General features: G+C 36.6%; 1 protein-coding gene across 1 annotated transcript in view; it reads left to right on the forward strand.

The window, feature by feature from the left end:
* Window positions 1-10710: 10710 nt before the first annotated feature.
* The window catches only part of LOC127166296 (voltage-dependent T-type calcium channel subunit alpha-1I-like), a 53895-nt gene continuing 48822 nt past the window's right edge, over window positions 10711-15783 (forward strand). The window contains 4 exon segments of the mRNA XM_051111451.1: window positions 10711-10817; window positions 11112-11245; window positions 13105-13202; window positions 14912-15071. Of these exon segments, the coding sequence (XP_050967408.1) occupies window positions 10725-10817; window positions 11112-11245; window positions 13105-13202; window positions 14912-15071 (485 nt within the window). The 5' untranslated portion in view covers window positions 10711-10724.

The raw sequence follows: 15783 nt of genomic DNA on the forward strand, positions 1-15783 counted from the left end.
TAGAAATATTTATACTATTTAAAATAACTCTTTTCTATTTGAATATGTTTTAAAATGTAATGTATTTCTGTGCTTTCAAAGCTGAATTTTCAGCATCATTACTCCAGTCTTCAGTGTCACGTGATCCTTCAGAAATCATTCTAATATACTGATTTGCTGCTAAAAAAAAACAAACAAAAAAAATTGTTGTTATTGTTATTGTTGTTGTTGTTGTTGTTATTATTATTATTATTATTACCATTATTATTGTGATGTTAAAAACAGCCGAGTATTTAAAGCATTGTTGCTAAATAAAAGTATTAATTTCTATAATTTCTTTCTCCAAAAAAGAGAAAGAGAGAGAGAGAGAGAGAAAATATTGACTCCAAGCTTTTGAATGGTATAGTTTATAATGTTACAAAAGCTTTTTATTTCAGATAAATGCTGATCTTTGGATCTTTCTATTCATCAAGGAATCCTAAAATGATGATGATGATGACGATAATAGTAATAATAATAATAATAATAAAGTTTCTTGAGCAGCAAATCAGCATATTAGAATGATTTCTGAAGGATTATGTGACACTGAAGACTGGAGTAATGATGACAATTTAAAATTATGAAAATTTAGCTTTGATCTCAGGAATAAACTATATTTTAAAAATATATTCAAGTAGAAAAGGTTATTTTAAATTGTAAAATTATTTCTAAATATTACTGTTTTTTTCTGTACTTAGGATCAAGTAAATGCAGGCTTGGTGAACAAAAGAGACTTTTTAAAAAAAAAAAAAAAAAATAAAACATTAAAAATCTTACAGTTCAAAAAATTTAGACTAGTAGTGTATTTGGGTAAAAAATGACCATCAAAAGTTGCACAAAAAGTGTTACACAAAGCTAATAATTTGGAGCAAAAAGAAGAAACAAGTCTGGCCATCAGGTCTCTCTCACGCTGCTTAATTTGTCTTAAATAACAGTTATTTGTGTTTTTGTGGCGTCCCGTCGCTCAGCTGCTGTCAGAGGAGCTCGTGGAGCGTGTTGTTTGTGTTTGAATGTGAAAGATTAAGAGCCCGATTGATCCGTTTGACCGAGAGATCCGACAGACAGCAGCAGAAATCAAAGAGAAACGATTCACCTGCGCTGAATGAGAGCGAGATGAGAGAGATCTGAGCGGCAGAATGAAAGCGCCGCTGACAGATAACGCCAGCGCTACGCCGCAAAGACTAATTAGAAATACAAATCCCTTTACTGGGACTATTTATAATGCAATTAACCCACAACACACTTCTCTTTAGAGCTGTACATTCTGACACACTGTGAAGTAACAAGTGATCAAACAAGTGGAAATTCAAAGAGAAACATCACAGTTGCAGATGAAAACAACATAATTACAACACACTGTTTACTGAATGACAGTCTGATTTTAACATCTGTCACTCTGAATGAGCTCTCAGTATATACTGTATATAGATTCACATACTGTATGTGAGCTTTGTGTGAACCTGGATGATGTAATCACAATTGATGACATTTCCATTATATGATCTGACTGCATTTTATTTTCCAGGACTAGAAATTAGAAAGTTTAAAAGAACAGCATTTATTTGAAATAGAAATCTTTTGTAACATTATACATGTCTTTAATTGCACTTTTAATCAGTTTAATGCCTCCTTGTTAATAATAATATAATAATAATTATTATTGTTATTATTATATCTTGCTTACCTCAATGTTTTGAACGGTTATCACAGTTTTCACCAAAATTTTAGTTATTCCAAACTTTTGACTGGTAGTATATTACACTAGTTTTTGAAATAAAATAAAGTACGTAGTGTACGGTTATCAGTATGCTTGTATTTATTTGAATAAAAATGACGCACTATTTGTGTAGCACCTTTCATAAAATGCAGCTCGAAGTGCATGACAGTTCAGAATATATAAATGTTGTTGTTGTTGTGATGATTGGGGTGTTTTTGAGTGTGAGTTTGTGTGTTTTGGTCTGATGTGAGACAGATCTGCACTCCTGCAGGAACAGACAGATGACGACGCTCAGGTCAGTTTGAGTTGTTCAGTGTTTTGCTGTGATGGGAGTTTCTCTCTGTCACATGCACATTCATTTGATTTCATTTGGGTCTCAGTTCTTTCTGCGTCTCAAACACTGTCTCTCTGAGGAGCGCCCGTCGCTCGCTCCGCTCCCGCTCTTTTTTTACGGTTGCCACAGCAACAGGACGGTTCTGTCTTGAGGAATGCTGGCGGGATTCTTTTGCCGTCGGCAGCAGGAGGGAACAGCCCGTTTAACCAGCGAGCGCCAGGGCGCCGCCGCAGCGGGAAACGCTAGAAACCACGCCAGTGATCCAAACCGTCTGACTGATGCTGATGCCAGTCGCCACAGAAAATAACCTCAGTCTAAGCCCTCATTGTGTTTACAGAAAGCAGTCCAACCAGGGTTTTTAAAATGATTTTTGTTATCAGTATGACTGGTTTTGTGCTGGTAATTTCCAGAAATTTGCACAAAATGTGTTGTTGTTTTTTTTTTCCCCTCAGGTAGTATACCGCGTTTACCATATTATGTACCGTGTTAGATGCAAAAGAGTCATACATGACAGAGAACAAACAAAATGCATAAATCTTGTTTATTCTGAAAAGAAACAATTGACAAATAAGTACAACGTATAAAGATGCAAACAGTGCTTCATTTAGGCACTTTTTATTTTTGCTTCTGTAGTTGTTTCATTTATATATATGATGCACCAGTAATAGGTTAAGAAACTCTGTGGCAGTTATATGCAGGGTTGCCAGGTCTACGAAACAAAACCAGACCAATTAGGTTTTCACAGCAGTTTTCCCCTCCGTCAAAGTGTTCCAGGGCAATTCATTTAAAGGAGTAGTTCACTTCCAGAACAAAAAATTCACAGATAATGTACTCACCCTGTTGTCATGCCTGCCTTTCTTCAGTCATAAAGAAACTGTTTTTTGAGGGAAAACATTTCAGGATTTCTCTCCATATAGTGGACTTCAATGGTGCCCCCAAGTTTGAACGTCCAAAATGCAGCTTCAAAGGGCTCTAAATGATCCCAGCTGAGGAATGAGGGTCTTTTCTAGTGAAACAATGTCATTTTCTAAAAAAAATAAATAAATAAAAAACATAAAAATGTATATACTACTTAACCTCAAACTCTCATCTCTGCGATGCACGTACGAATTCTGTAATCCGGGTCAATACAGTTAAAGTATGTCGAAAAACTGCCATCTTGTTTTCTCATCTGTATTGCTGGTTTTTTTTTTTTTTTTGTAAAGGGTGTTTGATGTTCTTTGCATGTTCACTTTGCAAACACTGGGTTGGTACTTCTGCAGTGATGTAGGATGATTTTAAAAAGTAGGAGAAGAGTTGGATCCAGATTACACAGAATACACATGCGCATCACAAAGCTAGATGAGCGTTTGAGGTTATAAAGTATATACTTTATTTATTTTTTTTGAAAATGACTGATTGTTTTGCTAGATAAGATCCTTCTTCCTCAACTTTGAAGCCACATTTAAACTATATTTTGGAAGTTCAGACTTGTGGGCACCATAGAAGTCCATTACATGGAGAGAAATCCTAAAATATTTTCCTCAAAAAACATAATTTCTTTACGACTGAAGAAAGAAAGGCATGGACATTCTGGATGACAATGGGGTGAGTGCATATCTGTAAATTTTTGTTCTGGAAGTGAGCTTCTCCTTTAACCCTCACACATTAAAGCCGCTCGTGGCAACAGTGTAAAAGAAGCCCAAATCTGTAGTAAAACTGCAGACGTGGCAACCCTGGTTATATGAGACTCAGGTGAGGAAGTTTAGCTGTTTCACACAATGACATCACATGCACGACATCTGTATCCTCATGAAAATAATGCATTCCGACTTTAGGGATATTTATAATTTAGTTTTTTGTGAGCCCTTTATTTTTGTGATTATTTTGCGGTGAAATGATCAGTTATGCAAGATTGCAAAGAAATGCAAGATTTAGTTGATTTTGAATTGGAATTAGCAATTTATAGAAAAAATAATGGAAACTGGAGGGACTGAGTCATACACTGAAAGCTGAATTTTGATGTGCAAAAACAATTATAGAGCTTTAACAAATCCAGGCTTTAGATTTCTGTTCCTCGTGATGATCTCGCTCCATAATAAACACTGTACAGTCGTATGATTGTTGTTTTCAGGTGGAGTTTCAGTGTTTTCTGTGGTGTTGTCGTGCGTGTCAGAGCTGCTGAAGCTTCGTTTGTTCCTCAGCAGTCTCTGAGCTGGTGTCTCGTGTGATTACTCACTTTCTCTTTATGTGTTTGCTGGTGTGTCATTCATCATAGCATAGTGTTGGCGGCACACGCTCCGCTCTAAATGAAGCTGCTAAAGGTCAGCATCTTGTCCTTTGCTAGCGGTCAGACGTGAGCGTGTGATGGTGTTTGTGTTGGTGATGCTGCGACTGGCAGATGATGTTCTGGAGATTCTTGAGTTACAGTTTTTCTCAATTGCTAAAACACTATAAGTAGTCTTTTGAACTAAAATTTCAAAACCATAATGCCATTTTTCAAAAAGCACACCCATTTCCCTGAACTATAAACACTATTCCCCTGCTTTAACACATGAGTCAGATTTGGTGAACTGTTACTGCAAAACTCTACACACAAATCCCTACATTTCTCAGTGCTTACACCATGTGATCATTTAGAAAGCACTAGCATTCAATATTGTTCACTCGAGTCTGCAAAGTTTGAGCTCAATTAGCACACAATTACCCAAGTGGAAACACTAGGAGTCAAAATCTATCACACACCAATCAGAACCTTCGATGGAGATAAAAGTGCCAAAGTCAGCTTAGTTTGGTGCATTTCTCAGATCAGAAATGAAATTCTCAAAACTACTTGTTCAACCTCCACATCATCTAGTCACTTGTGCACATTGTGCAATTTTTTTTTTTTAACAAGTTGCGTTTGCTTTGGTATATTCATGCAGCTGATTATGCAACTGATTTGTCTGCGGTTTTCATGTTGCTATAGTCTTTCCCCTCAAAACATCAAGTCATTAGCTCATTGTATATGTCTTTGCAGTAAATGCTACATTTTTGATCTAGCTGTCAAGCATATTCTACACATTTCTATTAGACTTTTTGTAAATTTGCCATGAATTGTTCAAGTGAATACTGACTTTCACTAATGTAGAGACTACAGATCAACCGATGATAAAGCAGTTCTCTGAAATAGCTCAAAGGTACATCTCAACATCTCATGAACCTTCAGTTGGGAAGCATATATAGACAGAGGACAACACAAGAGTTACAAATTCTGGACTTTCTAATTTATATTTCGGCCTTTGCCCATATTTCTCTTTTCTATTTCACAATGACTTTGTAATGTATTTATATTTTATTTCTTTTTTTTTATGTTGATTTTTTTTTTTTGTCAGACCACTAGTAAAAGTGTAACTGTGTATCCTATCTGGTCTTTTTCAATCAATATCCCGCATACAGTAATATGCAATTTCGAAGACAAAGAATAGGAGGTGAAAGAGGAAGAGGAGGAGAAGAAGGAGGAGGACGACGACAACAACATGGAAGAGAAATAGGAAGGGCAAGGGCAAGAAAACAAGCAGTCTTCTATATTTTAGCTGATGCGTGCCAGGGTTATAACCAATTAGAGTGTGATGTTGAGGAGGTTGTTTGGCCTGTCCCAGACCAAAGACATGGATGCTGGGGTAGAATAATTATTTTTGTTGTTGTTTGCTGTTTTGTGCTGTACTCTACAGTACAATAAATTAAGGATTAAAACACTTGCAAATGCATACATTTGTTGTGTTCATCATTTTTTTTTTCCAAGCAACAGTTATTACCAGTTTTCGTAGTATTGTTTTCAATTGATCTCATCAGTGTGTAAAACTGTGTTGTAGTGTGTGTGTTTTTGAGGGTTTGTGTGTCATGTCTAAGAGAAAAGTTTGTTTTTTTCAGCAAGATTGAGTTGTTTTGAGTGGAGAGCTTCATTTTGACCTGAATATAGTAAGTTCGGAGAATTGAGTTAGAAGTTACGGATTTGTGTTTAGAGTTTCGCAAAAGCGAGGCATAATTTCAAGAAATGTGTTTAAGCAATTGAGAAAAACTGTAATATAACGCAGACAATCAAACCATGAATTGTCAAGTTGAAAGGTTTTAAATTAGGAGTGTTATTTTCAGTTTCAGTTTACATGATTGAATCACAAGTGGACAACTAAACAGCTTGTTTTGCTACTTGATCACTTGATATTGCACAGCGGTGTGTCTTACTATATTATTTTAATGCATTATCTTAATCATTTCGCTTTGAAGAATAAGGTGGTATGTAAATGATTTGACACGTCAAGTTTATTTTCCCCCAAACCCTACATTTACGTGTCGCATGGTTACACGGTTGGCTCTGGTAGGGCTTGGTTTTCCTCTCGTGTGTTCAGATGTGATCTGTGTGTTGTTTTGGTGCAGATGTACAGTGAGTGATGGTCTGCTGATGTTCTGCTGCTGCTCCTGCCATCAACTTCTAGACTCTCAATTAACTTGATTTAAAAACTCTGCTGTTGCCATGGAGATCAGAGTGTGTCGCCGTGGAGACAATAAGAGAGTTTAGTTTCATTCAGCCGCTGGGTTTCTGGATGTGTTTCAATGAGCCGTGACCGACAGACGCTGCTTCACACGCTCCGCTCCTGATGTCATGTCACGTAATGCCTGTCAATATGTGTATTTTTCCTTCATGTGGCCAAAAATATAATGAAATTCTGTCATGAGCTAATGTCATACACTAACATTTAAAAGTTTGGGGTTGGAGTTTCTATTAAAATATTTTTGAAGAAGTCTCTGCTCACTAAGGCTGCATTTATTTAATCAAAAATACAGTAAAAACTGTAAAACTGTGAAATATTATAATTTGAAGTAACTGCTTTCTATGTGAATATCTGTTGAAGTTTAATCAGTGATGGGAATAATGGCGTTATAAATAAACGGCGTTGCTAACTGCGCTATTTTTATTTATTTAGAGTAATCAAGCGTCGTTACCGTTACTAACAATAAAATGTGGCGTTACTATAATTTATTAGAATATCATTATAATTTCATTTTCAATTTCAGCAAATCAGTTCGAGCAAACGTAGACAACGTGATTAATATTAATGAACCCAACAGTTCATTAATCCTTAGTGCATTTATATTGTTATTAGTAGTACAATTCGTAGTGGTTTTGTTATCTACATTATCATAATGTCACATTATAATGCTTGACTAACTGATGCCAAGTCAGATATTTAAAAAACTTTGCCATCAAGCTTTATATATGTATAGAAGTCAACATTTAAAGTGGATCAAAACCTTTCATCAAAGTTGTCCTAGACAACAATACCCATTCTTGTCTTAGGACGACTTACATTAACTTTTTTTGATCCACTTTAGATGTTGACTACTATATAACAGTATATGAGATATTTAATATTAGTCTGGTGAGTAAACTAAAATTTTCATTAATTTCATTTAAATGTAATTCATTTAACACTTTTATTATTTATATTGGGAGCAGCCAAGTTATTGGACACATTTATTTATTTTTATTTTTTTATTTTTTTTAAGAAACACAATAGTTACTTTCCCTGGTAATCAGTTACTTTTATAATGAACTCAGTTACTGTTTGTGAGAAGTAACTAGTAACTACAACTAATTACTTTTTTAAAGTAATATGCCCAACACTGACTGTAATTTATTTCTGTGATGCACAGCTGAATTTTCAGCATCATTACTCCAGTCTTCAGTGTCACGTGATCCTTCAGAAATCATTCTAATATGCTGATTTGCTGCTCAACAAACATTTCCGTTATTTCCATTATTAACAATGTTGAAAACGGTTGTGCTGCACAATATTTTTGTTGAAACTGTGATACATTTTATTTTTCAGGATTCAGAGATGAATAGAAAGTTTAAAAGAACAGCATTTATTTGAAACATTAAAATGATTTACATGTCAATTTCATACATTAATGGAAAGGAAAAAAAATAACTGAACCCAAACTTTCGAACATTAGTGAACCTCAATCATTTTTAAAGGAGATATTTTTTTTTCCACATTATGGAAACTTTGACTGAACAACCAATTATGATTATTAATTATGAACACCTTCCAACATTTTTGATCTTTTTATTGTTAGATCATCATATCTGCTTAATTTCATGGGAAGTCAGTATGTTTTTTGTTTTAATCACTTAAGTTAATTAATTTTAACTTAAGTGACATGCAGGTATTAAATAAAAGTTCAGGATCTCATCTTAGATCTGTAGCTAGTTTAGCAGTGTGTGTGTGTGTCTGAGATAATATCCTGTCGTGACATATAACAGCAGTGTGTTTCTGAATCTTCCTCAAATGCTCCATTTTCCACTCAGGCTCAGTGAGGATTCTGGGAAAGGCTTTCATTATTGTGCCGGTTTCAGTCAGCGCTCGTGCGTTTCTGCTGGAGCCGCTGTATAAATAGAGCCTGCAGACGCGGCTCCGAGTTTGAGGCTCCTGTACTGACCCCAGATCAGCGTCTAATGACACCAGAACTGGATTCACCTTCACGACGGGACAGAATCGCTGATGAATGTTTCATACGGTCATAACGAGAGACTGAGACTCATACGGACGAGCGCTCATTCTGTTTAATGTGCCTTCATGGAGATCTCGCTGCCCCTGTGTGTGTGTGTGTGTGTGTGTTTCCCCTCACGATGGAGCTTTATCTCTTTATGGTTTAGCATTAGTCTAAGTGAGCGTGTGAACGTCTGCTGGGATTCCGGAGTTCAGCGCTGAACCTGAGAAACACTTTCAGTGCCGCAGATGGAGATGTTAATGGAACTAGTAAACTACATTAAAGTGTTAACAATTATCCAAAAATCTCCATACTGACCATATTTTAACTGTAATTATAGTTTTTTGAAGCAGCATGATGAACCTTTAGGTGCAGCACAGTAGCATTTAAGGCACTGCAGGCAAAGCCAGTGTTGTTCATGCACTGGTCAGTTTATGTTTTCATAAAATGTCTCATTTCAAAGTAGTGTAAACAAAACATCCAAAATACACATGTAAATGTTTATTTTATTGCACTTTTCCCTCTTTGTGTCTGTATTTCAGTTCCAATCCACATCTTTAAAGAGTTTTTCTCCTCTTACAAACCCCAAGCTTCAGTTTTATTGCTCTCTATATTCTAAAGGTTTGTTCATATTTCATTCACACTGATTTATGCAACATTTTACTTCTAAAACATGGTGAAAATGTGTTTGTTTTCTGTCTGTTGACAGTATTTTCTGATTTATGGAGCGATAAAAAGAGAAATCCCCTCTGGAAAAAACCTTTAACTCTAATATGTCAACAAAAGAATTTTGAGCCTGGGGTTGTTGAATGTTCAGGTTTCTGTTTTGGAAATGTATGCAAATGAGTGCATATTGCATTAGATAATGCCTCATTTGCATACTTAAACACACATTTTCAGAAAACTTGTAATACAAATCCCTAGTCATAATGTACTGTGATGAATCAGCTGCTAAAGTATGGTGAGATCTGTTACTTAAAATTCCCTATTCACCTCTAGCACCTTGCCTGAAAAGAAATAACTTCTCGTTCTTGAATAATGACTGAATGAGTTTGCAAATGGATTGACGTGTCGGTGAGTTTGACCTGCTGCTGCTGGATAAATGAGGTGAGTGTTTCACCTGAGGAGGTGTTACTATAGCAACAGAGCAGCTCCACTGCCCACCTGTGCCTCACATTGACTGTAGATTACCTGACGTTTGTTTGAACTCTTTGAACATTTGAGTATGATATGATAAACATTAGTTTTAAAGAGAGTCATCATTTCCTCCACCTCGTGTGGTTCCAAATCTGAATGACTGACTATATAAAGTGATGCTGCTGAGCTCCAGGAATGAATTCAGTATCAACTATCGTCTCAAACTCTCTAAAGCTGCTTTGGAACAGTAAACATTTTGACGAGCACTAGACAAATAAACAAAGAAACGCAGATGAAGACGAATCCTCAGGAGGAGCCGGCACTCATCTGGTGACACACATTCATGCAAACACACGCAAAATTAATGCAATCCATCCGTGTAGTGTTACAGAAAGATCATTGTTACTCATTAATAGAGAAACCACATCAGTTCACTGCAAAAAACCATCTCCAAACTTTTAGAAAGAAGTCTCTTCTGCTCACCAAAGCTGCTTTTTTATATATATATATCCAGTCTCCAGTGTCACATGATCCTTCAGAAATCATTCTAATATGCTGATTTGCTGCTCAACAAACTTTTCTGATTATTATCAATGTTGAAAACAGTTGTGTACATTTTTTCCAGGATTTTTAATGAGTACAAAAAGCAAAAGAACAGCATGTATCTGAAATGGAAAGCCTTTGTAACATAATAAATGGCACTTTTGATCAATTTAATGGGTCCTTGATGAATAAAAATAGTCACTTCATTCAAAAAATGAAATGTTTTTGACCCTGAACTTGTGAATGCAAGTCGTTTAATGCAATAATTAATCTGTAATAGGATATGAATTGATGTTATATGCATATATCAATGTTCATCTCTCTAGTGGTTTATGATGACAGAGTGTGTTGGTTTATTGGTTGTGCTGACGTTTCTCTTTGTATGTGCTGTAATCACACAATCATTGCATTGAGCACTATTGAGTTCTCCTTAACTGGGTTACGTGGTTCGAGCGTGTCAGTATGATGGTGATCCTGCTGAACTGTGTGACGTTGGGGATGTACCAGCCCTGTGAGAACATCGACTGCTCCTCCGAACGCTGCCAGATCCTGCAGGTCAGTCTGAGGAACCGTATTTCATCAGCATTCGTTTCAGACTCCAGCAGAAGCCTGTTAATGAGCCGCTCGGTTCGTTGATCAGCTCTTTCTGATCTCGTGAGGTTTCAGCATGTTAACTAACCCGTTAAGCATGCGCTTCAGATCTGATATTCAAACACAGGCGCTCGGACGATTCCAGATCATCAGCGTCATCTAGAGACTCATCATCAGAGCTTCATGTTAATTAGCTGAACATTAAACTTGGTTGATGTCAATTGATTTAATCACACATCTGATTTCTCTGTCTCTCAGGCCTTCGACGCCTTCATCTACATCTTCTTTGCGCTGGAGATGGTGGTGAAGATGGTGGCTCTGGGGATCTTCGGCCGGCGCTGTTATCTGGGAGACACATGGAACAGACTGGACTTCTTCATCGTGATGGCCGGGTGAGACTCTGTGATCTCACACACACACACACACACACACAGCTTTCAGACAGTTCTTGACGTTGAGCAGTAGCTGTGACGCTCTTCAGTTCAGTGCTCAAACAAACCCATTACACAGCTTTGATTCCTGAACTGCTGAGCTGATGAAGCGTGATGTGGGTTAGTAACTCAACGCGCTCAGTTCAGATCAGAAGTGTTTCAGGAGCTCTAGAGTTTCTCTATTCAGGAACAGTGATGCTGTTAACAGTGTAAAATACATTGCCACTCAAAAGGATCAGTAAGACTTGTAATGTGTTTTGTTTTGTTTTTTTTGTTTTTTTTAAAGAAGTCTCTAATGCTCATCGAGACTGCATATATTTGATCAAAACTACAGAAAAAACAGTAATATTGCAAAATGTTATTACAATATGAAATAATGGTTTTTATTTTAATATACTTCAAAATATAATTTATTCCTGTGATGCAAAGCCGAATTTGCTTACTCCAGTCTTAAGTGTCATATGATTCTTCAGAAATCTTTGTAATATGCTGATTTATTATTAGGAATTATCAATGTTGGAAAACAGTTGTACTGCTTAATATTTTTTGAAACCTGTGATCCTTTTTTTTTTTTTTTTTTTTTTTATTACTTTATCACATCCTTGGTGAATAAAAGTATACATTTCTTTCAAAAAAGAAAGAATAAAAATGTACTAATCCCAAACTTTTAAACAGTGTGTGTGTATATATATATATATATATATATATATATGAAAACCTGTCTATTTTAAATAATCATTTTATTGATCAAACAATCCAGAAACAAAGTATCACAGGTTACAAAAATATTAAGCAGCGCAACTGTTTTCAACACTGATAATAAATCAGCATATTAGAATGATTTCTGAAGGATCATGTGACACTTAAGACTGGAGCTGAAAATTCAGCTTTGATCACAGAAATAAATAACATTTCAACAGATATTAATTTCAACGAAAACAAGCTATTTTAATTTGTAATAATTTTTCATAATTTTACAATTTTACTGTATTTTTGATCAAATAAATACAGCCTTGGTGAGCAGAGGAGACTTCTTTCAAAAACATTTAAAAACCAGTAACACATAAAGCCTTTATGTATAATGCATTATAAATGTACTTTTAATGTTTTAATTATGCCTTCTAATGCACCTTTATAATGCATTGTACATGCAAGCACAGTTAATACATTATAGCAATCAATTATTGTTACACTGTGCATTTCAAATTCGGTTATAATTATTAATGACAAGATATAATGCATTACAATGCACATTGTAAATAATTATAATGCAATATACCCGTTAATAACCCTTTACAATGCATTATACCTAAACGCTTTCAGTAAAGTGTTACCAAAAAATCTTTGACGTTATTGCAATGTTTATTTTGTGGTTTTACAGCGCTAATGTTTCTCAGACCTACAGATAGCGTGCTGTCTGTGTTTTGATCTGCAGTGACTGAAATACACAGATTACACTGATGCATTTGGCACTGAATATGTGCGTGTGATTTTCAGTTAGGCTGAGTGTGTGTGTTTTATTTGTGCCTAGTCTGTGTTCTGTATGATAGCAGATCTCCTGATCAGTGTAAATGCAGGACAGATGGAGATCTTTAATGAGCATCAGCTCTGACACGTGTGTGTCTGCATGCATGTACAGTAAATATGTTGAGCGTATGATCAGCTGTTAGAGATCATCCAACCAGATGCGTGTGCTTTGAGGAGCTTCAGAACAAGCAGCACTGAGGAGCAAATGTATAAAATGCCACCTGTACTGTATCAGACTTACTGTGTGTTTATAATGTGTGTGTGTGTGTGTGTGTGTGTGTGTGTGTGTTCAGGGTGGTGGAGTATTCACTAGACCTCCAGAACATCAACCTGACGGCCATCCGGACGGTGAGAGTCCTGCGGCCGCTCAAAGCCATCAACAGAGTCCCCAGTGAGTCTGATTTCAGCTCATTTTTGCTGTGTGGAATCAAATGTGACTGTGTTTCAGCTGATTGTGAGTGATTCATCAGCGCTGAATCATGAAGGGTTCATGGGCGTCAGGCTGACAAGAGACTCAAACCCTCCTGAGGATCTGCTGAGAAACCATTAGCTGATGAGACACGCTGGATTTAACACCGGACCTACAGAGACGTTACTGAAGATGAACCAATAGCATGATGAAAGCAGGAGAAAATAACATGAATCAGGCAATAAATGAAGACATTCCACAAACTTGTGGTGTTTTTATCAGGGTTTCTGCACACCTTAAACGGTCTTATTCCACATTTTCACAAACTGAGGCCTTAAAAGCTCTAAAATTCATAAATTGCAATGCAAAAAGTGAATATCATCCTCTTTTTTTGTTTTTCAATATAAATATCCAGATATCCTTAAATCAAAATATGTTTATTGTTTTCTGAAAGATTGAACAAAAAGTGAGTTTATGCTTAAACCAACAACAAATATCTGTCAATGCAATATTAAAACCTGTTTTTCCTTTGAATTAAGTTGATTTTTCTGACTCTATTGACTTTTTTTAAATCATGAACTCACTTCATTTTGAACATTTTCTCAGAAAACAAGACTGCAATGTAATTTGCCTTTCTAGTAAATCTAAGATAAAAATTGATTTTTTTTTAACAACTTTTTTCCAATGTGATGAGTAGGTGCAGTAAAAACATTTCCAAATTTTGTAAAATGAGTTAAAAAGTAATAGAGAACAAAGGAGTCCCCAAAGTACGAAGCAGGCACACAATATCGGCGTTTGTGTGTCCCAGCACACCTAAAACACATTTCGGCTCAATTGATGAGTATTGATTGTGTTGAAGTTTTGAACACACCGCCGAGTCATTCAGAACTGTTTCACAAAACAGATTTATAAACACAAACACGGCCGGTGAGTTTGACTCAGAGATTCAGACATCTGTGTGATGTTTTCCCATATGGACCGTGAATTCATCACATCATGCAAATAAAATGAGTTGTCAACCTTTCATTTGGACTTTCCGGAGCAGAGCGAGGCGTTTCTCCATCAGATGAACCCATGTCGGATCATTCCAGCCAAACGATCTGTCATTTTTTTATGATCTGTCATTTTACAGTGAGGTGTCTCCCAAACTCCCAAACTCTCAGTGAAGTTTCTTCAGTCGGGCTGGAGTGAGTGTGAGTGCGACGGATGTGACTTGCTCGTTATTTAGATGCACCTGCATGTGCTCGCAGCGCACTGAAAACACACCTTTGACGACTAGACCTCCAAACTACAGGAAAACATCTGAGTGAGCGTGGAGCAGTTAGTGAGGAGATCAGAGGAGGAACGTCAGTCAGAAACACCTTCAGAGGTTCTCACATCGTTTGCATGTCAGAAAGTTCTGCTCCTAGAAAGTTTGTCCCGAACGCAGCTCGTCTGCTGTTTGTTTGCATGCGAAGGCGTAACTCAAGGAATCCAGTTTAAGAATTTAAGGTGTATTGCAGTATTAGTGAAGGAAGTAAAGCTGAACTAGAGACGAAAAACCTTCTGATCCAGCGCTGATGGCTTGATTTGGTCAGAGGATCTGAGATCTTTCACTCTGATTGGCTTGTGAAGGGCAGGTTGATGTGTGTTTTGTGTTTATTGTGGTGTTTTGTTTGTTATGTGTGTGTGTGTGTGTGTGTGTGTGTCAGGCATGAGGATCCTGGTGAATCTGCTGCTGGACACACTGCCGATGTTGGGGAACGTGCTGCTGCTGTGCTTCTTCGTCTTCTTCATCTTCGGCATCATCGGCGTGCAGCTGTGGGCGGGACTTCTGCGCAACCGCTGCTATCCGGAGGAGAACTTCACCCTGTGAGTCCAAACTAGTCTTCATTCTGTCAGCTGAGTTTAATGTGGTCTTAGTTCTGTGTCATATTTAGCCAACCTGTCCTGTTTTAGGGGTTTTAGTCAAAACACATTTTAGTCAAGCTGCATGGTTAAACTGATAATGACAGTTATTTTACTCACAATTATAATCACATTTACTGACCATGATTGTTGTAATTTGTGAAATGCCATCAGAATTATTGCACTTTCACTCGTGAGCGCAAATCAAGAGACCGTTGACTCACATGCTGTGTTTGACCTCATCTAGTTTCCTGATTTAATTTATTATCAGAAACATAAACACTCCTGACATTTTGAAAACTTCCCTCAAATGCTTCCTAATATTAATTCCAGTGATTTCAAATTTATTCATGTCTTTATGTATTAAAACAACAACAAAATCCTTTGTATTGTGGAACAGAGGTGCGTAAATGCATTTATTCAACCTCAGTCAGATACGATACAGGCAAGATCATGTTTGGATTTATTACATTTCATCATGAGAAGGTTCGATGGCAGATTTAGTGGCAGTAAACAGCGCAAACAGCTGTGTGAATGAACACATACTGGCTGTATGACACTAATATTTGAGCAGAATATCTTAATGGATATCGCTGAACTCCAGCTTGCATATTTGTTTTCTGATCATCAGCGCTTTTTCTCTAATGTAGAAAGAGTTTATGGTAATGGTTGCCAG

The sequence above is a fragment of the Labeo rohita genome, chromosome 6, assembly GCF_022985175.1.
Source record: "Labeo rohita strain BAU-BD-2019 chromosome 6, IGBB_LRoh.1.0, whole genome shotgun sequence".
Taxonomy (NCBI): domain Eukaryota; kingdom Metazoa; phylum Chordata; class Actinopteri; order Cypriniformes; family Cyprinidae; genus Labeo; species Labeo rohita.